This window comes from Papio anubis, chromosome 16 (assembly GCF_008728515.1).
Source record: "Papio anubis isolate 15944 chromosome 16, Panubis1.0, whole genome shotgun sequence".
NCBI classification, from domain to species: Eukaryota; Metazoa; Chordata; class Mammalia; order Primates; family Cercopithecidae; genus Papio; species Papio anubis.
In genome coordinates, this window is record NC_044991.1 from 59,347,325 (window position 1) to 59,369,341 (window position 22,017).

At 47.3% G+C, this 22,017-nt stretch overlaps 1 protein-coding gene across 6 annotated transcripts in view; it reads left to right on the forward strand.

The window, feature by feature from the left end:
* POFUT1 (protein O-fucosyltransferase 1) overlaps positions 1-20,129 on the forward strand; it is a 31,710-nt gene extending 11,581 nt beyond the window's left edge. For 2 of the 6 annotated variants that reach the window (XM_021921156.2, XM_021921158.2), the window contains 2 exons: positions 10,412-10,604; positions 12,940-15,181. In XM_021921156.2, coding sequence (XP_021776848.1) covers positions 10,412-10,604; positions 12,940-13,509 — 763 coding nt within the window. In that variant the 3' untranslated portion in view covers positions 13,510-15,181. The other 4 variants (XR_002515158.2, XR_001891949.3, XM_003904885.5 and 1 more) reach the window with 4 other exon arrangements.
* Positions 20,130-22,017: the final 1,888 nt, after the last annotated feature.

Below are 22,017 nucleotides of genomic sequence, written 5' to 3' on the forward strand. Positions count from 1 at the left end.
CAAAAGCAAATTCCAAAAAGCCAGAAAAAGCACACAATCCTAGTAGGAAGAGAAAGGACAATGGTGCATGGGGAGTGTTGTTGAAACACTTGTTTATTGCCCCATAGCTTTGTTTTAGTTCATTGAGTTGTAAGAATTACATGAGGGTTTGAGGAAGTTTGTGCCTTACAGCCAAGTTTTTGGGAAAGGAAAATTAGTAGGGAACATGAGTTCCCTGGAGGGAGTTTAATGGAGTTGACAGTCTCTGGACAACTGCCTGCCTGCCTTCAACATGTACTTAAGAAGCACTTCCTGAGCGTCAAGGGCTGGTTTGGATACTGGGGATACAGGCCAGAATAAGGCAGATAAGGTCCCTGCCCCGATGGAACTCACAGTCTAACAGGGGAGATAGTGAATAAACTTTTACATAGGATAGTTCCAGAGTGACATGGTGCTTAGAAGGATGTTAAACAGGTGGTATGTGATTGGCAGGGCTAAGACCAGAAGGATGAGACGGAGCCAGTTATGTCAGAGTTAGAGGGGAAGTAGTTCACAGCAGGAAGTCAGGAGCAAAGACCCTGAGGCAGGAATAAGCTTGGTATGGTGAGGGGGCAGAAAGAAGGCAATGTGGTACGCAGTGAGTGAGAGAATGGTAGGATGTTGCTGTCATCTGTTGCTGCATAATAAATCACTACAAAACTTAGTAGCATAACAATAGTTATTATTTCTCATGGGACTGTGGGTTAACTGGGCTTAGCTGGGCAATTCTTTTGGGTTTTCATTTTTCCGTTTTCTTTATGGAATCCCTGCTGTACAAAGTTTAAATTCAGGTTAAACACCTATTTCTTGGAATGAATAACCTTTATTCTGAGGCAATGAGTACCCTCAGATATGGTGGGAGATTTCTTTCTTTTTTCTTTTTTTTTCTTCGAGACAGGGTCTAACTCTGTTACCCAGGTTGGATTGTAGTGGCTCCATCACAGCTCACTGCAGCTTTGACCTCCCAGGCCCAAGAGCTCTTCCCACCTCAACTCCCCAAGTAGCTGGGACCACAGACGCACACCCCCATACCCATCTAATTTTGTTTATTTTTTGTATAGACAGGGTTTTGTCATCTTGCCCAGGCTGGTCTTAAACTCCTGGCTTAAAGTGATCCTCCTGCCTCGACCTCCCAAAGTGCTGGATCACAGATGTGAGCCACTATGCCTGGCCTAGAGGTTTCTTTTTTAATGAAGAAGAAAAATTTACATGTAATTCATTACTTCTCCAAAAAAAATTAACATTTTGATGTGTATACTTGTGTCCCCCACACATTTATATGTATATATATTATATATACACATACATATCTACACATATTAGCTTAAAATGAAATCAGTGTGTGTGTGTGTATATATATGTATACATATATATATAATCAAGTAATAATTAACTTTTTCATTTTGGTTGGGCTCAGCGGCTCATGCCTGTAATCCCAACATTTTTGGAGGCCAAGGCAGGAGAATTGCTTGAGGCTAGCCTGGTCAATATAGCAAGACCTTGTCCCTGCAAAAGAAAAATTTAAAAATTTGCCAGGCATGGTGGCATGCACCTGTAGTCCCAGCTACTGTGGATGCTGAGGCAAGAGGATTGCTTGAGCCCAGGAGTTCAAGGCTGCATTGAGCCATGATTGTGCCACTGCATTCCAGCCTAGTTGACAGAGTGAGACCCTATCTTAAAAAAGAAACACCCCGGCCAGGCGCGGTGACTCACGCCTGTAATCCCGGCACTTTGGGAGGCCGAGGTGGGCGGATCACGAGATCAGGAGTTCGAGACCAACCTGACCAACATGGTGAAACCCCGTTTCTAAGTTAGCTGTGCATGGTGGCTCATGCCTGTAATCCCAGCTACTCAGGAGGCTGAGGCAGGAGAATTGCTTGAACCTGGGAGGTGGAGGTTGCAGTGAGCCGAGATCACACAACTGCAGTCCAGCCTGGACAACAGAGCAAGACTCCATCTGAAAGAAAAAAAAAAAGACACCCCTCCTTAATTAAAAAACTTGCCCTTTTGAGATGTAATTTGTATCAATATTTACCAGTTTGGTAAATATTGCTGGCAGGATCGATTCTAAACATTTAAAAACACAAGATTTCAAAAATTGTTACTGGTGTGTATATATGTATACTAGTGGAACTTTTTTTAACCATTTTTAAGTGTACACTTCAGTGACATTAAGTACATTCACATGTGCAAACATTACAACTATCCATCTCTAGAATTTTTTCGTCTTCCCAAACAGATACTCTACCCGTTAAACTATAACTCCCATTTCCATGTCCCCGCAGCCCCTGGTAAATGCTTTTCTACTTTCTGTCTTTGAATTTCTCTAGGTATCTCACAGGTACTTAGGTATCTTATAGAAGTGGAATCATACAATATGTATCTTTTTGTGTCTGACTTATTTCATGTGGCAAGGTTCATCAATGTTGTAGCCTGTATCAAAATTTTAGTCCTTTTAAGACTGACTAATAGTCCATTGTATGTATATACCACATTTGTGTATCTCTTCACCTATTGATGGACACTTGAATTAGCTGGGCAGTTCTTGCTTGTGGTCTTATGTGGCTGCAGTCAGCTGTCAGCTAGGGCTCAAGTTATCCTTCTTTTTTGGTAGAGTTGGGGATCATGCTCTGTTGCCCAGGTTGGTCTTGATCTCTTGGCCTCAAGTAATTATCCTGCCATGGCCTCCCAAAGTGCTGGGATTACTTCATGAGCCACCATGCCCATCCAGGGCTCAAGTTATCTAAAGGCTTGACCAAGGCTGGGCACAATGGCTTACACCTGTAATCCCAGCACTTTGGGAGACTGAGGCAGGTAGATCACTTGATCCCAGGAGTTCAAGACCAGCCTGGCCAACATGCCAAAACCCAGTCTCTACTAAAAATATAAAAAATTAGCTGGGTGTGGTGGCACACACCTGTAACCCCAGCTACTCAGGAGGCTGAGGCATGAGAATCGCTTGAACCTTGGAGGTCGAGGTTGCAGTGAGCCGAGATTGTGCCACTGCATCCCAGCCTGGGCAGCAGAGCAAAACTCTCTCAAAAAAAAAAAAAGGCTAGACTGAGCTACATGTCCAGGAAGTCCCCCTCATGTCTGGTGGGTGATGCTGCTGTCATCTGGGAGCCAAGCTGGGCCACCAACAAGCATGTATACACATGACCTCTCCATATGGCTTGGGCTTCTTACAGCATGGCCCCTGTGTTCTGAGAGGGGACATCCAGGGAGTGAGTGTCCCAAGAGACAGAAAATAGAAACTGCGGGCTCCCTAACAACTGAATCTGGAAACCGGCACAGTGTCACTTGTGTTGGGTGCTATTGGGAGGAGGCAGAGCCCACCTAATGGGAAGGGGTTCAAAGACTTGATGACCACTTTTAATCTGCCACACAGGAAAGGAGATCAGAAGGTGGGCAGGGGTCAAAACACTCAGGTTTGTAGGCCCTGTGAGGCAATCTGCTAAGAAGCCTGTGAATGATTAGTAGGGATGAATTTGAATGTCTACGAACATTTAACATTAAACATTTCTTAAGATACAGGATACTTCCTTGCTATGCAAATTTGTCCTTGGAGAGGAGAGAAGAATGGAATCAAAGAGTGAAGCTCTTCCCAGGCTTAGTGTGCGATTAGGCAGCTGCTCCCCTTCTCTGACCTCAGTGTCCTATCAATAAAATGAAGGGGATGGGCAAGATGAGTGGTTTTGAAGCTATCTTCAGAGTTTTCAAGAAGTGCTTGTCAGGCATGATGGCTCACACCTGTAATCTTAAGGGATTACAGGGAGGCCCAGGCAGGTGATCCCTTGAGCCCAGGAGTTCAAGACCAGCCTGGGCTCCATAGTGTCATCAAGAATCCAGCTGGGTGCAGTGGCTCACACCTGTAATCGCAGCACTTAGGGAGGCAGAGGCAGGCAGATCACTTGAGGTCAGGAGTTCAAAACTAGCCTGGCCAACATGGTGAAACCCCGTCTCTACCAAAAATACCAAAAAAAAAAAATTAGCCGGGCGTGGTGGCACACGCCTGTAATCCCAGCTACTCAGGAAGCCAAGGTAGGAGAATCACTTAAACTTGGGAGGCGGAGGTTGCAGTGAGCTGAGTTCATGCCACTGCACTCTAGCTTGAGCGACAGAGTGAGACTTCACCTCAAAAAAAAAAAAAAAAAATCAGGCTTCCATCTCTTTGTTCAGCCATCCAGCATTAGCTTTTGTGTTACCTCATGGGCCAAGATGGCAGATGAAGCTCCAGCCATCACATCCCAACTGGAGGGACAAAAGTTGCAAAAGGGCATATCCTCCCTTTTTAAGAAGCTTTCCCAGAAGTTCATTATAACCCTTCTGCTTACATCTCATTGGCTAGTATTAGGGCACATGGGCCATACCTAGCTGCAAGAAGTACTTAGAAATGTCTGTCTTTCTTTCCCCCCTCGCCCCCCGGGATATGTTTGGCTGATAAGTGTCTTTATTTTAGGCTGCCATGTATGCAGCTGAAAACTGGGTTCTCGGGAAGGAGGATAAGAGGTATTTCTTCTTTACCACATACTTTCTGAGGATCCTTCCAGCTCTGAGCCTGTGAATAGCCTGGCACAGCTCTAATTCAGCTGACACTTACTGCACATTGACTGTCGGAAGGCAATGGACCGTCATGCCAAACCATTCTCATGTATAATGGTCCAGGTATTTGAGCGCATGGCTTGTCATTCTCCCAGGCTGCTGCTGCCTCCCTGTGGGAACCAGAATGAGACTGGAAGAGTGAGAGGGAGCCAGCCATGCAGAGACCTGGAGGGAAAGACAGTCCTTCATGGCAGGGACATCCAGAACAAGGCCCTGCCTTGTTCATGTCCCTGGGTCTTCTGCACTCAATATGGGGTTCATCCACTCGTGATCCCACAAATAGACCCTGGACACATAAATACATGCTGTATACAGAGAAGTCCCAGTTTGTTGGAGAATCTCAGCAGCACAGGCATGGTGGTGAAGAACCCCAGAGGTTCACTGGGCCCAGCAGCAGGAAAGCCAGCCCACTTCAGCTGGATAGCATTAGGCAAAGAACCTGACCACGGGTGAGCAGTCACCGGGCAGGTGGAGCTGGTCAAGATTTTCTTTCCAGCCAAGATCCCTGTTTCCCCGGCTTGCTTTCCAGACAGCGCTGTCCTACCGCACCAAGAGTGAGTGAGCAGATCAGCCTTAGCCTCGCTGCTTGTTGGGTCTGAGCTAATGTTGTCCCACTGGGACAGCTCTTTGCTGGTCCAGATCCAGGTAGAGGGGACATACATTCCAAGTCTGGAATTCACCAAAGGTTGACTGCAGGTGCTTTCCAAGAGGTCGGAGGGTGGCCGGGGGGGCGCACACCCTGGATTTATCCCAATGTTCCAGCCCCTCTGGGAGATCTACTCTGGTTTTCCTTTGAAAATCCTTTGAGGTAGCATCTGAAAGATTAGCTGAAGACCTGGCCCTTAGTAGGTACTCAGGTAATACGAGTTCCTTCCTTTTCTAACCCCTGACAGCCTGATCTGGTCTTTCTGGTGAGGTCCCCAAATCTTTCTCATTTATTCTAAAAAATTTATCATGCCTACCATGGGATAAGGCCTGTGCTGGGGCTGGGAATCAGATTAAGCCACAGACTCAGCTCATTGTCAGGGGTGGAGGAGATGGGAGTGAGGGGTAGTAGTTAAGAATGTAGGATCTGGAGGCCGGGCGCGGTGGCTCAAGCCTGTAATCCCAGCACTTTGGGAGGCCGAGACGGGCGGATCATGAGGTCAGGAGATCGAGACCATCCTGGCTAACACGGTGAAACCCCGTCTCTACTAAAAAATACAAAAAAAAAACTAGCCGGGCGAAGTGGCGGGCGCCTGTGGTCCCAGCTACTCGGGAGGCTGAGGCAGGAGAATGGCGTGAACCCGGGAGGCGGAGCTCGCAGTGAGCTGAGATCCGGCCACCGCACTCCAGCCTGGGCGACAGAGCCAGACTCAGTCTCAAAAAAAAAAAAAAAAAGAATGTAGGATCTGGAGCACACTGCCTGGATTTAAATCCTGGCTCCACCAATTCCTGGCTGTGCAACCTTGGGCATGTTACATAACCTCTGTACCTCAGTTTCTTTATCTGTAAAATGAGAATGACAGTACACTTCCCTCCCAGAGCTCTTGTGAAAATCAAATGACTTAATATACATCAGCAATCGGAGCATTGCCTGTCACATAATGAGGCCCAATAAACAATTCACAGTTATGTATATAAACAAAACTGGAGTCTAGGCCGGGCACGGTGGCTCACGCCTGTAATCCCAGCACTTTTGGAGGCTGAGGCGGGTGGATCATCTGAGATCAGGAGTTCGAGACCAGCCCGGGCAACATGGTGAAAACTCATCTCTACTAAAAATACAAAAATTAGCCGGGCATGGTGACACGTGCCTGTAATCCCAGCTACTCAGGAGGCTGAGGTAAGAGAATCACTTCAACCAGGGAGGCGGAGGTTGCAGTGAGCCGAGATCACACCACTGCACTCCATCCTGGGAGATAGAGCGATACTCCATCTCAAAAAAAAAAAAAAAAAGAAAACTGGAGTCCAGCAAGACAAGTGTCACCCAGCTGGACCATCAAGGAACACTTTCTTGTCACTGGTCCAAAGCCTGTGTAAGTGACACAGGCCTTGGATAGTGTATGTGGGAGCAATGGCAAACAGGCTGCTCAGGTCCCCAGCCTCACCAGCTGACAGTTCCATGGGCAGGGAAGATGGCTGCGGGGCATATCGTTGTGCAGAAGGCAGCAAGAGAAGTGGGACAGGAAACCCTCCCTAAGGAGGTGAGGCTTGGGAGTTCTGACTGACCTTGGAGGTGTGGAAGGTGTTTGCTGAGCAAGCGGTCTGTGTTGGGTGTGGAGAATGAGTGGCATGTCTGTCAGAGCACTGTTGTGTGAGGGAAAGATTGGAACGACCTCACTGTCCAGCAAGAGGAAAATAGGTAGGTAAATTGCAGTTTATTTGTACAAAATGGAAAGCTTTTAGAGAAGCCAATACAACCACATGATCCACATGATCAACATGGCCAAGTCTCTAAAACATAAAGTTGAATTTTTAAAAAGTTGATTAGATTTGTATGTAACCTTTAACTAGGTTATATGCAATGTGATGATGATGATGAGAGCTAGCATTCTCTGAGAGCTTTCTGTGTGCCAAGGTACTGTTCTAAGTGCTTTGCTTTAATACATTAATCCTCTCAGCCCTATAAATGAATATATTAATTAGCTTGACTGTACTAATCATTTAACTATATACACGTATATCAAAATATCATATTGTATATCTTAAATATATACAACTTTTTTATTTTTTGTTTATTTTTTTTTTTTTGAGACAGAGTCTCGCTCTGTCACCCAGGCTGGAGTGCAGTGGCGCGATCTCGGCTCACTGCAAGCTCCGCCTCCTGGGTTTGCTATTCTCCTGCCTCAGCCTCCCAAGTAGCTGGGATTACAGGCGCCCGCCACCACGCCTGGCTAATTTTTTATATTTTTAGTAGAGGTGGGGTTTCACTGTGTTAGCCAGGATGGTCTCGATCTCCCAGCCTCGTGATCGGCCCATCTTGGCCTCCCAAAGTGCTGGGATTACAGGCATGAGCCACCACGCCTAGCCAACTTTTTTTTATTTTTTTGAGACAAGGTCTCACCCTGTCACCCTGGCTGGAGTTCAGTGGCACAATCATGGCTCACTGCAGCCTCAACCTTCCAGGCTCAAGCTGTTTTCCCACGTAGTCTCCTAGGTAGCTGAGACCACGGGCACACACCACAACACTCGGCTAATTTTTTGATTTTTTTGGATAGATGGGGTGTTGCCATGTTGCCCAGGCTGGTCTTGAACTCCTGGGCTCAAGTGATCTGCCCACCTCAGCCTCCCAGAGTGCTGGGATTACAGGAGTGGCCACTACACCCAACCACAATTAAAAAAAAAAAAAAAAAAAAACAGCTTTATGATGTGGGAACTGTTATCTGTTATCTCTATTATATGGATGAGGAACTAAGGCACAGAGTGGTGAAGTCACCTGCCCAAGTTAGCTAGTGGCATAGTCAACGTTGGAACAAAGCATTCTGGCTTAATCTACATTCTTCATCATTTCAGTCCATAGAAAGCACTCAGAAGAACCCTCCCCTCCTTTTTGATGCCTATAGTAAAAGTGTAAGCATACATTAAAACACATTACCCTCTGGGAAGGATGATGGCAGGATGAGCTTGTATTTAGGTATGTGTATGTTTTGTTTTGTTTCGTTTTTTTAAGCCTGAAACAAAGCAAAGTTAGTATCTGCTGATTTGGGTCATGGGTATATAAATTATTAAATTATTTTCTGTATTTGCCTGAATGGTTTGAAATATTTCATAATTCTTACTTGAAATTTTCATTAAAGTCATTGTACATTTATATACAGTTGTAAGAAATAAGACAGCAACCTCCCATGTAGCCTTTACCCAATTTCCCCCAATGGTAACATTTTGCAAAACTATAGTACAGTATCACAACCAGGATATTGACATTGATACAATTCACCCATCTTACTCAGTTTTCTTGTACTTACTTCTGAGTGTGTGAGCACATGCCTCTGTGTGTGTGTGTGTGTGTGTGTGTGTATGTGTATGTATTTAGTTCTGTGCAATTTTATTGTGTGTGGGTTTATGTATCCACTACCATAGTTAAGACACTGAACGGTTCCATTATCACAAGGATCCTTGTGTTGCCAGTTTATAACCACACCCACCTCCCTAAACATATACACCCCATTCCTAACCTCTGCCAACCAGTAATCTCTTCTCCATTTCTGTTCTCTTCTCCATGTTATCATTTTAAAATGTTTATATAAATGGAACCATGCAATACATAACCTTTGAGATTGCCTACCCTCCCTGACCCAAGGATAATTCCCTTGACATCATCCAAATTGTTGCCTGTATTGATAGTGTGTTCCTTATTTTGGTGGGGTTCATATTCCATGATACAGGTGTACTGCAGTGTGTTTAGCCATTTACTTGTTGAGTGACATCTGGGTTGTTTCCAGTTGGGAACTATTTTGTGAATAAAGCTGCAAGGGACATTGGTATATAGGCTTGTGTGAACGTAAGTTTTCATTTTTCTTGGATAAATGCCTAAGAGTACAATTGCTGGGTCATGAGGTAACTGCATACCTAACTGCCAAACTGTTTTCCAGAATGGCTGTTCCCATTTCATACTTTGAAGGAAAGGATTTTGGCTGGCGGAAGGCACTTCCCCACTCCAGCTGGAGAGAAGTATACAGAGATCTAGAACTTGAAAGTGCATTGTGAACATGGAACAGCAAGGTGTTTCATGTTGCTGAGACGTAGTCTGGGTTTAGCTGAAGAGGGAACACAGGTTTGCTCCTCATTTGTTCAGTCAAGAAATATTGACCAGGTGCGGTGGCCCACACCTGTAATCCCAACACTGGGAGGCCTAAGTAGGCAGATCACTTGAATCCAGGAGTTCGAGACCAACCTGGGCAACATTGTGAAACCCCATCTCTATAAAAAAAATATAAAAAATTAGCTGGGCCTGGTGGCACGTACCTGTAGTCCCAGCTACTCAGGAGGCTGAGGTGGGAGGGTCTTTTCTGGAGCCTGTAGCGGAGGTTGCAGTGAGCCAGTACACTCCAGTGTGGGTGACAGCAAGACCCTGTCTCAAAAAAGAAAAATAAAAGAAAAATATTTACCGAGCTCTTGGGTATGCCAGACACTATTCTGCGCACACTGTAACCACTGCCTTCCCACAGCAGAAACAGATGTGAAATAATTATGAGGTGTACTGTGTATGAAGGAGGAAGCAGGGGCTTGGGAGGGTGTGATGGGGCACCTGCAGACCTCTGCTCCCTTCCATAGCGCAGGGACCCTTCCTGTCTTGTTTTCCCCCAGGCCCCAATACATAGTAGGCAATCAATAAATGTTTTTTAAATGTTGAATGAACGATTCAAATCCAGTGTACATAGTCCCTGTGAGTGTGACCTGGCTGTTGCTTCTGTAAGCAGCTGCACGTCCCAGTCCCGCCGTGTAGGTAAAAGGGCAAAGGCTTGGTCCAGACACCCCACCCTGGAGTGAATTACCGCACCACAGATTGGAAGCCAGCGTGACATATAAAAGGTTGGAATGCTCTACTGTAAAGTTTTAATTGTTAAACAAGCAAAGAGGGTTGTAAATTCCCTGTGGCGGGACAGTATTGCATATTGTGCCTGTTGCCGCCGCTACCAAGGTTCCTTATCAGCCCGTTGGTATTTCACAACCTCTCGTGCTTCTTGCATGTTACAGGGGCCCCTCCGCAGGGTCTCTGGGGCATGGTGCAACACCATCCTTTTTTCCGTGGGGGTGGCAGCCAGGCTCTGTGCGTCCTCTGACTTCCCTCATTCCATCTCCTATCTAGATTTTCTCCAAAGGAACATCCGGTGCTTGCCCTGCCGGGAGCCCCGGCCCAGTTCCCTGTCCTGGAGGAACACAGACCACTGCAGAAGTACATGGTATGGTCAGACGAAATGGTGAGGACGGGAGAAGCCCAGATTCACGCCCACCTTGTCCGGCCCTATGTGGGCATTCATCTACGTATTGGCTCTGACTGGGTAACTTCCCCCTTCCTCTCTCACTAGCTAACTTGGATGTGTCCCTGAGCAGGGCCCGGGCCCCAGCCTGTAGGGATTGGCCCCGCATCCCAGCCAGAGCAGAGAGCTCTTGCTTGGCCTGGTTCGTGGGATTGTGTCCCATCATCCCACTGCAGTACACATCAAAATGTAACTCCGGAGTGCCTGCCGGCCAGCTCTCACTGTAGCAGCCGCTGTTTTATCCTCATTTTACAGATAGGTAAACTGAGAAATCACGCCAGACCCCAGGTCAGGCAGCAAGCCATAAAGAGGCCACAGTCCAGGAGTCCCCTGTCCTAGCTCAGTGTCTGGCTAGTAGACTCTGTATTGAAAAACAAACTATGGAGATGAGGCGTGGCTCCCAAGAAATGAAGATGTCATCCTTCCAGAATTTGGAGGCTGTTTAAATGTGCAGAGTCCTCGTATTCCAATGAGGTTTTCACCTCTGTGTGAAAATAACAGAATCAGTGTAGACTGTTGCCTTAATTGACTTAAGAAGATACGTAGATATGTTAGAAATGCTCATTGCAGAAAACTTGAAAAATACTAAAATTAAAATTAACTCATAGCCGATTGATGAGGTAATCTTACATTTACCCACTAAACTCTCCCCTTTCCCCCTACCCCCACAAAGAAAGGGAGCCAGACCCAGGATATTTTATGAGTGGCTCCAACCAAACATTCAAGGAATAGTAATTCCCATCTATACTTTCCTACAACATGAAGAGATATAAGATGCTATTTTTTATAAAGCTAGCATAACACTAATACCAAACTCAGATAAGGTCAGCTCAGAAAATTATAGCCTATTATCGCTTATGAACACAAATGCATAGATCCTAAGTGAAATATTAACAGGTCAAACCCAATAACATATTAGCACACAACACAAACATGTAAAATCTATCACAAGAATGTAATGAAATTTACTATATTAACACCCAAAGAAGAAAAATCATATGATCATCTCAATAGAGGCCAAGAAAGCATTTGATAAAAGTCACCACCTGTTCATGATAAAAACTCATAACCAACCAGAAATAGAATGGACCTACCTTACCTTGATAAAGGCTATCTCTCGAAACCACAGCAGATGGCATACCTCCTGGGGAGCTGTTGGAAGTGTTCCCACTGTAGTTGGGAATCAGATAAGGCTGCCTGTTAGCACTGCCACTGTTCAGAATTCAGTGAATGTCCCAGATAATGCAGTAAGACCAAGCAAAATAATTTTTGTTTCAAAAAGCCAATATCCCACCACCCAGAAATAACCACTGTTAACTCTTGGTGCATTTCCTCCCTCAGTGCTTTTTTTGAGACAGGGTCTCCAGACTCTGTCACCGAGGCTGGAGTGCAGTGGCAAAATCACAGTTCACTGCAGCTTCCACCTTCTGGGCTCACCTGGTCCTCCCACCTCAGCCTCCTGGGTAGCTAGGACCTCAGGCACACGTCACCACACCTGGCTAATTTTTGTATTTTTTGTAGAGATGGGGTTTTGCCATGTTGCCCAGGCTGGTCTCCAACTCCTGAGCTCAAGCCATCAGCCTAGCTCTAGGCCTCCCAAGATGCTGGGATTACAGGTGTGAGGCACTGCGCCTGGTCCTCAATGTTTTCTTTAAAAATGTAGTTAGGGGCAGGGCACAGTGGCTCACGCCTGTAATCCCAGCACTTTGGGAGGCCGAGGTGGGCGGATCACGAGGTCAGGAGATAGAGACCATCCTGGCTAACACGGTGAAACCCTGTCTCTACTAGAAATACAAAAAAATTAGCCAGGTGTGGTGGCAGGCGCCTGTAGTCCCAGATACACGGGAGGCTGAAGCAGGAGAATGTCATGAACCCAGGAGGCAGAGCTTGCAGTGAGCCGAGATCACACCACTGCACTCCAGCCTGGGTGACAGAGCGAGACTCTGTCTCAAAAAAAAAAAAAAAAAAAAAGCGTAGTTAGGCCAGGCACAGCTGCTCATGCCTGTAATCTCAGCACTTTGGTAGGCCAAGGCGGGTGGGTCACCTGAGGTCAGGAGTTCAAGACCATCCTGGCCAACATGGCAAAACTTCATCTCTACTAAAAATACAAAAATTAGCTGGGCATGGTGGCAGGTGCCTATAGTTCCAGCTACTCGGGAGGCTGAGGCAGGAGAATTGCTTGAACCCGAGAGGTGGAGGTTGCAGTGAGCAGAGATCACACCACTGCACTCCAACCTGGACAACAGAGTGAGACTCCATCGCAAAAAAAAGTAATTAGGGTCTTCCTGTATAGCCTGTCTTTTTCCACTTACCAGGGCAGTTGCCAGTATTTAACCCTGTTCCCTGCCCCCCATAGAAAAATGCCTGTGCTATGCTGAAGGACGGGACTGCAGGCTCGCACTTCATGGCCTCTCCGCAGTGTGTGGGCTACAGCCGCAGCACAGCGGCCCCCCTCACGATGACTATGTGCCTGCCTGACCTGAAGGAGATCCAGAGGGCTGTGAAGCTCTGGGTGAAGTCACTGGATGCCCAGTCGGTCTATGTTGCTACTGATTCTGAGAGTTATGTGCCTGAGCTCCAACAGTTCTTCAAAGGGAAGGTATGTGCGGGCCAGGTGGGAGTGCAGCAGGAAGGGAATGAAAGGAGGAGTCAGGGTGGTCACACTGCCCACTGCATGCTTCATGGGCTCCCCTACAAGCCTTTTGCCTGGATCTACCATTCCTCTCCAGTTCCTACCTTCCTTCAAACCCCAGCTCAGAGGCCTCCTCCACAGTCTTTCCAGGTTTTCGTCCGCTCCTGGAGCTTGCGTGTCCCCGCTGGGACCTTCTCAGCCCTGTATCATTTCTTCTCTTGGGCACTTTCTGGACTGTATGAGACTGGTGTCGAACCATGTCTTATTTCCTCCCAGGAGCTGTGGGCTCCTTGAAGGCAGGATCCAAGGCTGACTTACTATTACATTCGTTGGTGTCTAGCCTGGTGCTTCAACCTCTTTGGGACTGAAACCCTGCTTTACCATCACCAGTGTCTAGGACAGTGCCTGACACTTAGTAGGCAGTCAGTTTGTTGAATGAGGATGTAGAGAATGGGCTCTGGGGAGAGATCCAGTATAGTGGAGGAGTTAATAACAAGAGACTCTGGAGTCAGAGAACTTGAATTTACCCACTGTGCAGCCTTGAAAAAGTTATTTGACCTCTCTGTGCTTCTGTTTCCTCATCTATAAAATGGGATTGAACAATACCTATCTCACAGGGCAGTTGTGAAGGTCAGATGTAAAGAAATTGAAACAGTTCCTGCTACAGAGTAAGTGCTCAATAAAGTTAACTGTCATCAATAGTAGAAATTGGTGGCTGATGAAGGAAGCAAAGGATCTTTGTGCTTATAAACCCTTGAAGAAGCCATGAATAGTGAGTATTCAGTACATGAGTAAATACTAGAATGTTATTGGTCAGTGCTTACTGTATCAGTGAAGAGTAATACTCAGGTAATGAGTGAGTACGTATTGATAAAATGACTGAATTAGTATTAAGCATTCCATAGGACTTTGTAGGATGAGTGAAAACCGTAAATGCTGTGCAGGCCTTAAGAGGCAGACACTGGGTGCCATTGGCTTTATATCAAGGGCCTCCCCTTCTCTCTCACCCCAAATACACAGGAAGCTCCAGTGCAGAGAGGAAGTGCTAAGTCAGCACATTCTAATCTCCTCCCCACCCACTGAACAGAAAATCAGAGCTGGGACTGGGCACAGTGGCTCGTGCCTGTAATCCCAGGCCAAGGCAGGAGAATTGCTTGAGGCCAGGAGTTCGAGACTAGCCCGGCCTAACAAAACAAGACCCCAACTCTATTAAATAAATAAATACAGAAGAAAGATATAATTAAGAGAAAATCAGAGCTGAGAGACCTCAGGGGTCGTCTAACCCAAACCTTCTTTTATGGCTGAGGAAACCAATGTCCCAAGAAAGGATAGAGTTTACCCAAGCAGTCCCAGAGCTAATTATAATGGGCATGACACAGAGTGGGTAAGTTTCAGAATGTGAGTGGAATTGTTTGGGGGATTTTGGCCATGATTAAACTGGTATTATTTCTTTGCTACAATCCAGATAGCAGGATGATGATTCTTGTTACATCAGAAATCTCTGTGGAACAGCAAAGCACTTTCAGCCCCAACTCTGCCCACATTCCCCTCACCTACCTACAACCCCCAACTACCTCTGTACTAAGCTGAAGCATTTGGAGAGTCCCAGGGAGTTTTTTGTGAGTTTTTGGAGTCTGTATCTGTTGCACCTTGAATCTCTTGCCATTTTCTATTTCCTGTCCCTGTGCCAGTCTTCTCGTCCCTCCCCACCCCTCAACTCCCTTCTCCATGGGTTCAGAGGCCACCCTTATCCTGAACTAAGCCTTGCTCCTCCATTAAGCTGGTCCAGTGCTGAGTAGGGGTACCAATAAATAAAATGTGGTCCCGCCCTCCAGGGCTCACATTCTAGACCCAGGAAAAGAGACTGCAGGGAGCTAATAACGTGTGTCACAAGGTAGGTTCAGGAGCTTGCTAGAGAGATGGGCAGGTCCATTCATTCACCTGTCCACTCACCAGATTTTTCCTGGGGCAGGCTCTGTGCTGCACCTGGCCAGCAGTGGAGAGCAAACCGACACAGCTCTAGCCCCAGTCAGGGGCAGGAGATGATGCTAATCAGAGAATCACTAAGGAGTGGAAACTATAAGCAGAGATGTGTGCTCCAAAGTAGAGCAGCAGGGTTCTGCAAGAGTGAAGAGCAGAGGACTCTGGCCTAGGCTGGAGGGCCAGGGAGCGCTTCCCCAAGGAGGCACCACTGAAGCCGAGGTGCGAAGGAGAGCTAGGAGCTAACCAGGTAAAGGGAGGTGCACCCTGAATGGCACAACATGCGCAAAGGTCCTGAGGAGGGCAGGAGCCTGGGTAGGGGCTGGAGCTCAAGGAATGATGGGGGTGGGATAAGAAGAGGCCCAACGAGGGCCTTGTAGGCCACGTTCACAATATGTCACCCATATCTGAAGGGCAGTAGGGCATCATTACTTGGAGGGTGGGAAGGACAGGTGCAAGGTTATCTCATAAAGTTTCTTCTGGCTGCTCTGTGGTGAGTAGACCAGGAGAGGCAGTGAGGGGACCAGGAAGAGGCTGTTGCAGTCCATCAGGCAAGAGATTGTGATGATCGGGCCCAAGGAGTGGCGGTCCCTCAAGAGAAGGGTTTACCTTTGGAGAATATCTCGGGGGTAGATTGGACAGACCTTGGGCTTGGATTTGGGGTAGATGGGAGACGGAGGCATCCAGCCCAGGACTGGAAGGTGTGGGGCTCTCTGTTCCCCTATGGTTTGGTGGGGAAGACCATCAGGCCAGGGCTTTAGGAAAAACAGAACTTGAGCTTAGCCTTAAGAGTCTCGTCAGGCCAGGCACAGTGGCTCATGCCTATAATCCCAGCTATTTGGGAGGCTGAGGCAGGAGGGTCACTTGAATCTTGGAGTTCAATACCATTCTGAGCAACATAGCAAGACCCTCTCCTCTTTAAAAATTGTTTTAAATTAACCACATCCGTGGTGGTGCACACCTGTAGTGCCAGCTACTTGGGAGGCTGAGGTGGGAGGTTGCTTGAGCCTGGGAGGTTAAGACCTGCCTGGGCAGTATAGCAAAAACCTATCTTAAAAAATAAATAAAATAAAAAAGTCTGGTCGGTATTTTAACGGGTGAAGAAACAGCATTCCAGGCAGAGGGAACAGCACAAGTGAAGGCATGAAGGCGTGAATGGTCTGTTTGGAGCTGAGGCTCCTGGAGCGGGAACGGTGGGGTGGGCCTAAGCAACAGCTGGGTAATGCTTCCCTCAGTCACTGAACCACATCTTCCTCCTCTCTGCCCCTCCTTTTGTGTCTATAACTGCAGCCCAGGGAAGAAGGTTGGGGGTATGGATGGCAGGCCTTGGCCTGCAGCCACCCCAGCTTATGTGCTCTGCCCTTCCTCCTGCAGGTGAAGGTGGTGAGCCTGAAGCCTGAGGTGGCCCAGGTGGACCTGTACATCCTCGGCCAAGCCGACCACTTTATTGGCAACTGTGTCTCCTCCTTCACTGCCTTTGTGAAGCGGGAGCGGGACCTCCAGGGGAGGCCGTCTTCTTTCTTCGGCATGGACAGGCCCCCTCAGCTGCGGGACGAGTTCTGATTCTGGCCTGAGCACCAGGCCCTCTGATCCTGGAGGGACCAGAATCTGAGCTGTTCCTTCCAGCCAGGCCTGGCAGCCAGAGGTGCTCCGGGATTGCAAACTCCTCTTCTCACCTGGCAAAGATGGAGAAGAGTGCCAGGGACCCCTGGAGGAGGGAGACGTTCCATATCCCAGGGCGTAGGACTTCCAAGTTCCTAGGAGCAGGAGCATCTCCCATTGCACGTACTTCCTGCTCTTCTGGGAATTTCTCACACCGGCAAAGCAGTCCAGCCTCCATCTTTCGGTCCATTCTGCTCTGAGCAGCCTGGGATTCTGAACTCTTCAGAGAGATTTTTTATAGAGAGATTTCTATAATTTTGATACAAGGTCATGACTACCCTAGAACTCTCTGTAGTTTTTGAAAATCAGTGAATTCTATTAACGTAGGTACCTAAAGTGACCTTAACTGAATGTGGATGAGGCTGGGGCTGGTGTGAGTCTTTTGGCAGCTTTTCAAGGTGTCCCCCAGTGTGGCCCTCAAGAGCCATCCCTACTGCCTGGCCAGATCCATTGTTGTCCCCCACTTCCTAGGCCATTTCTGGAGCTTGGGGGATGAACACTGTCCTGTGTTGTAAACACTATGCAAATGGAAGTTATTGGTTGTAGTGCTGTGCAGCGCTCTGTGGGCAACCAAGTGCCACTCACATAGCATGTTCCTGGCAAGGAGCACATACCATCAAGTCAGACTATCATGGTATTGTTCTCACAGTCTTTTGGTGATTGGTGGCCACTGCAAACTTGGCACCATCAAATCTCTTCTGATCTCTTGCCCCAGTGGGGCCTGGTTGGTAGAATGTTGGCATTAGGTTGATATCCAAAGCCTGTTCTCCCAGCCTCCTCCTGCAGCTGGAGCCTTCAGGCCATATTCTCACAAGGGAACATTTGCCAAGGTTCTGACCACATAGAAGATGCCCAGCGCCCAGAAGCCATCAGAATTATCAGTGGAGAAGCACCTTTTGACCCTTCCCTTCCGATGTAATCTCTGCCAACACCATGAGGCTTAAGGTGCTCTAAGTCATGAGTGTTTTGGTCTCTCAGATGCTGCAGTTTTAATAATCCATGACTCCTGAGAGCCCATGGTTTAGAACCTTGTGGTTCTAAAATTCCATGTCTGACCCCTGTAGATCTTTTCCCCACCATGTCACCTCCATTGGCTTTTGATCCTGGAAAGGTGGCAGAGCCTCCACTGAGCCAGGCCAAGAGCTCCTTGCTGGGCCTTCTCCCTTGATTACCTGTGGGAGGAAACATTTTGTTGTCAGGGGCAGCCTGGGTCAGAGCTCAGAGGTCACAGGGTATCAAAGATCTCAAACACCAAAGTCAACATTTGCTGCATAGAGCTGCCACCCAACTCTAAGCAGGAGAAACTACAGAAAGGGCCTTGCTATTTTTCCCTTTTGGGAAAACAATGAAGTATTTTAAGTCCTGGGTGGACTGAGAGATGGTTTGCCTGTCCAGACTTGCTCTCAAGCCTCATCCAGAGAAAAAGCTGCAGATGAGGGAGACTGTATACTCTCTGCCACCGCTAGGTTGTAAGCCCGTGGCTGGCTGGCTGATTTCATTTTGGAATTCATTTGCCATCCACAGCCTTACACTAGGCAAACACTTTAGAGTCTGGGACTCCGGTGGGGCCATCCAATGTTTCTTTCCCCCAAGACAGGGCCTTGGTCTGTCTCCCAGGCTGGAGTGCAGTGGCATGATCATGGCTCACTACAGCCTTGACCTCCCAGGCTCAAGCGATCCTCCCGCCTCAGCCTCTCTGGTAGCTGAGACTGCACACCTGGCTCCAAATCACCGTGATTCACATCAGCAGTAATAATCACTTGTGTTCTGAAAGAAAGAGCACCAGAAGTTCTAGCAAAATTCAGTTGTGTTCTGTGAGCTAGCACTTTTTCCTCTGACCCAATTTTCTTACCTATAAAATGTTCAAAGTCCCAGATCAACTAAAGCATGTATATAAGAGCACGTTGTAAACTTGAAAGAGACAAAGGCACAAATGTGGCTGTTGATTAATTTGACTGCCTCTCATTGCTTGTCACCTCCATGCCAGGCACTGTGCTTGCTAAGTGCTTTATGGGCATTCTCTTATTTATTCCCCAGCCCTGGGAAATAGGAGCTGTCATTATCCTTCTCTTTCTGCACAAGGAAAAATTAATGCCCTGAGAATTCTCATAATTTTCCCAAGGCTGCCCAGCTTGTGGTGTTAAGCCAGAATTTGACCTCCCAGAGCCAGTTCCATTAGCCGCCATGCTCTGCTTCCTCTAATTCACAGAATGCACTTTCCACACTGTGTGCCATGGCGGCCTCCTATGGAAAAATGATCAGCCACCTTACCTTCTGTTGGGTACCTGCTGTGAGTCTGCCTATGCCAAAAGGATTAAGGAGGGGAGGTTGCCCAAGAAAAAAAAGCCCACATGTAGCTTACAGCCCCCATTGGATAGTTACTCAGTACAACAGTCATTCAGCAGGTGTTTGTTGGTCACCTACTATGTGTCAGGCTCTATGCTAGGTACTGGGAATGTGGGAGAGAATCAAGCATAAAGTCTTTGTTCTCAAGGAAGTTGCATTCTAGAAAGTAGCAGATGTAATAAATGTACTGTGGGAGGTGTTGATAAGTGCTATAAATAAATATAAAGAGTTTGGGAGCAAAAAGAGGGAGTGGATCTATTTTAGATAAGGAGCCCAGGTAAGACCTCTCTGAAGAACTGCCATGAAGGAGGGAGGGAGCACATTCCCGGCAGAGAAAACAGCACATGCAAAGGCCCTGAGACTGGAGCGTGTGCCTGAAGGGCAGCCAGGAGGCCAGCATGGCTGGAGAGGCAGGCTTAGGCAGGGAACCGAGCAGCAGATCAGAGCAGGCGAGCTGACATTCTGCAGCCTGGACAGCCATGGCAGGCAGCTTTTAGTTGGAGAGATACGGGAAGCCTCCTAGGGTTCTAAGTAGAAGAGGGGCATGAGCTGATTCACATTCTGAAGGACCTCTCTAGCTGACCAGTGCCGAGGAGGTTGGAGAGAGAAAAGGTGAAAGGAGAGAGACCAGTGCAGGGCTGTTACAGTGTTGCAGGTGAGAGACTGGGGTGCTGGGCACCCCTAGACTAGGACTCCAGTGCCCTCCTCTCCCAAGAGACAAAGGCCATTGCATTGAAGGAAGTGGGAAATGATTAAATTCTGAACATATATAATTGTTTTTCAGTCTTTTTCAAAGATACAAATATTTACATAGTTTTAATTATGCAATATATACAGATTAATGTCCTATTGTTTTACTTAATAGTGTATCATGTTTTCCCTGTTGGTATGTAGCCTGGATAAATGCTCTTGATTATACAAAAATCTGCCAAGGAGTGTTCCATAGTTTATTGTTTTCCTATTATGAGAATTTAGGCCAAGTACGGTGGCTCATGCCTGTAATCCCAGCACTTTGGGAGGCCGAGATGGACAGATCACTTGAGGTCAGGAGTTCAAGACCAGCCTGGCCAACATGGTGAACTATCTCTACTAAAAATACAAATAATAATAATAATAATAGTAGCCAGGCGCGGTGGCATATGCCTGTATTCCCAGCTGCTTGGGAGGCTGAGGCAGGAGAATGGCTTGAACCTGGGAAGTGGAGGTTGCAGTGAGCCAAGATGGTGCCACTGCACTCCAGCCTGGGCGACAGAGCGAGACTCCATCTCAAAAAAAACAAAGGAGACTTAATGTGTCCCTAGTTTTTCACTATGGTTATTTGAAAAAATATTTTTATTTGTAAGAGTTTTTCTTTATTTAAAATGTTCATTAGTAAAGTTGTTGGACAGAAAGCAAAAAAAAAAAAAAAAAAAGTTGACTAAGATAAATTCCCAGAAGTGAATTTGTTGGATCAAACACCTAAAACATTTTGTTATGGAAGAATTCAAATATAAATTTAAAATTGTGAGTAATAAAATGAACTCACAGTTTCAACAATGACCCACATTTTACCAGTCTAGTTTAAGTTACTCTCCTACACCCAAGTCTGTTTGCTAGAGTCTTAAGGAAACCCTAAACGTGTTTTGAAAGAAGAGCCAACAGGATTTGCTGACATGCTGAATGTGGACTGGTAGGGAAAGAGGAGTCCAGGGTGCTCCAAGATTGAGGGCCCAGGCACCAGGGAGTTGTCCCTGACTTGCAGAACGACCTTGAAGCAAATCCCTTCACCTCCGCATTCCTCACCTCAGCATTACAGGTGCTAATGGTCTAGGCGTGCTTCTCAAAGGGTGGACTTCAGAGGTTCCTTCCAGGGCTGGTTGATAAGGCAGATTCCCAGGAGCCACTCTGAACCTGAGAATCAGAGTGTCTTGGGGGTAATGCCCAGGAATCTGCCTTTTCACAAGCACCTGCAAGTGATTTGGATGCCCAGTGGCCCAAGACCTGAAATTGTGGTCGTCAGACCAGCAGCATCAGCATCGCCTGCGGGAACTTGTTAGAAATGCAGAATCCCAGGCCGCCGCCCAGAACCACTGAGTCAGGATCTCTGGGGACGCAGCCCAGGAAGCTCTTAAGCTCTCCTGGGGCTAAAACTTGAGCAACACTGATCTGAAGGAAGTAGGGATCTCACTGTGTGGTCAGCCAGCCAATGGTAATGGAAGACCTCTGCAGCCCCTCCCTGGTGAGCCTCACAGGTTCCACCAGGTGTGGTCAACAAGGTGGCTTTGGGAACTGCCTGCTGCCCGGTTTGTATTGACCTCCATCTCCTACTGTATATTGGTAGGGGCTTTACAACCAGATGATCAAATCTCTCTCATTGTTTTAGGGTCAGACCAAATTTATATATAAGAAAAGGAAGGGAAGCCTGGGAGCAGTGGCTCACTCCTGTCATCCCAGCATTTTGGGAGGCTGAGGCAGGCCAATCGCTTGAGCCCAGGAGTTCGAAACCAGCCTCAGTAACATAGGGAAACCCTGTCTTTACAAAAAATACAAAAATTAGCCAGGCATGTGGTGTGCACCTGTAGTCCCAGCTACTCAGGAGGCTGAGGTGGGAGGACCACTTGAGCCCAGGAGGAGGTCGAGGCAAAGTGAGCCGTGATGGCACCACTGCACGCCAGCCTGGACATTGGAGTGGGACCCTGTCTCAGAGAGAGAAAAGAAAGGAAATTCAGTTTTTCAAAATTAAGGGAATTCCATTTTTCAAAATCTGTATCTGATTGGATGGAGAAATGGAGACGCTGGTGTTCAATGGAACCAAAGCTGGAAACACTGTCCTGA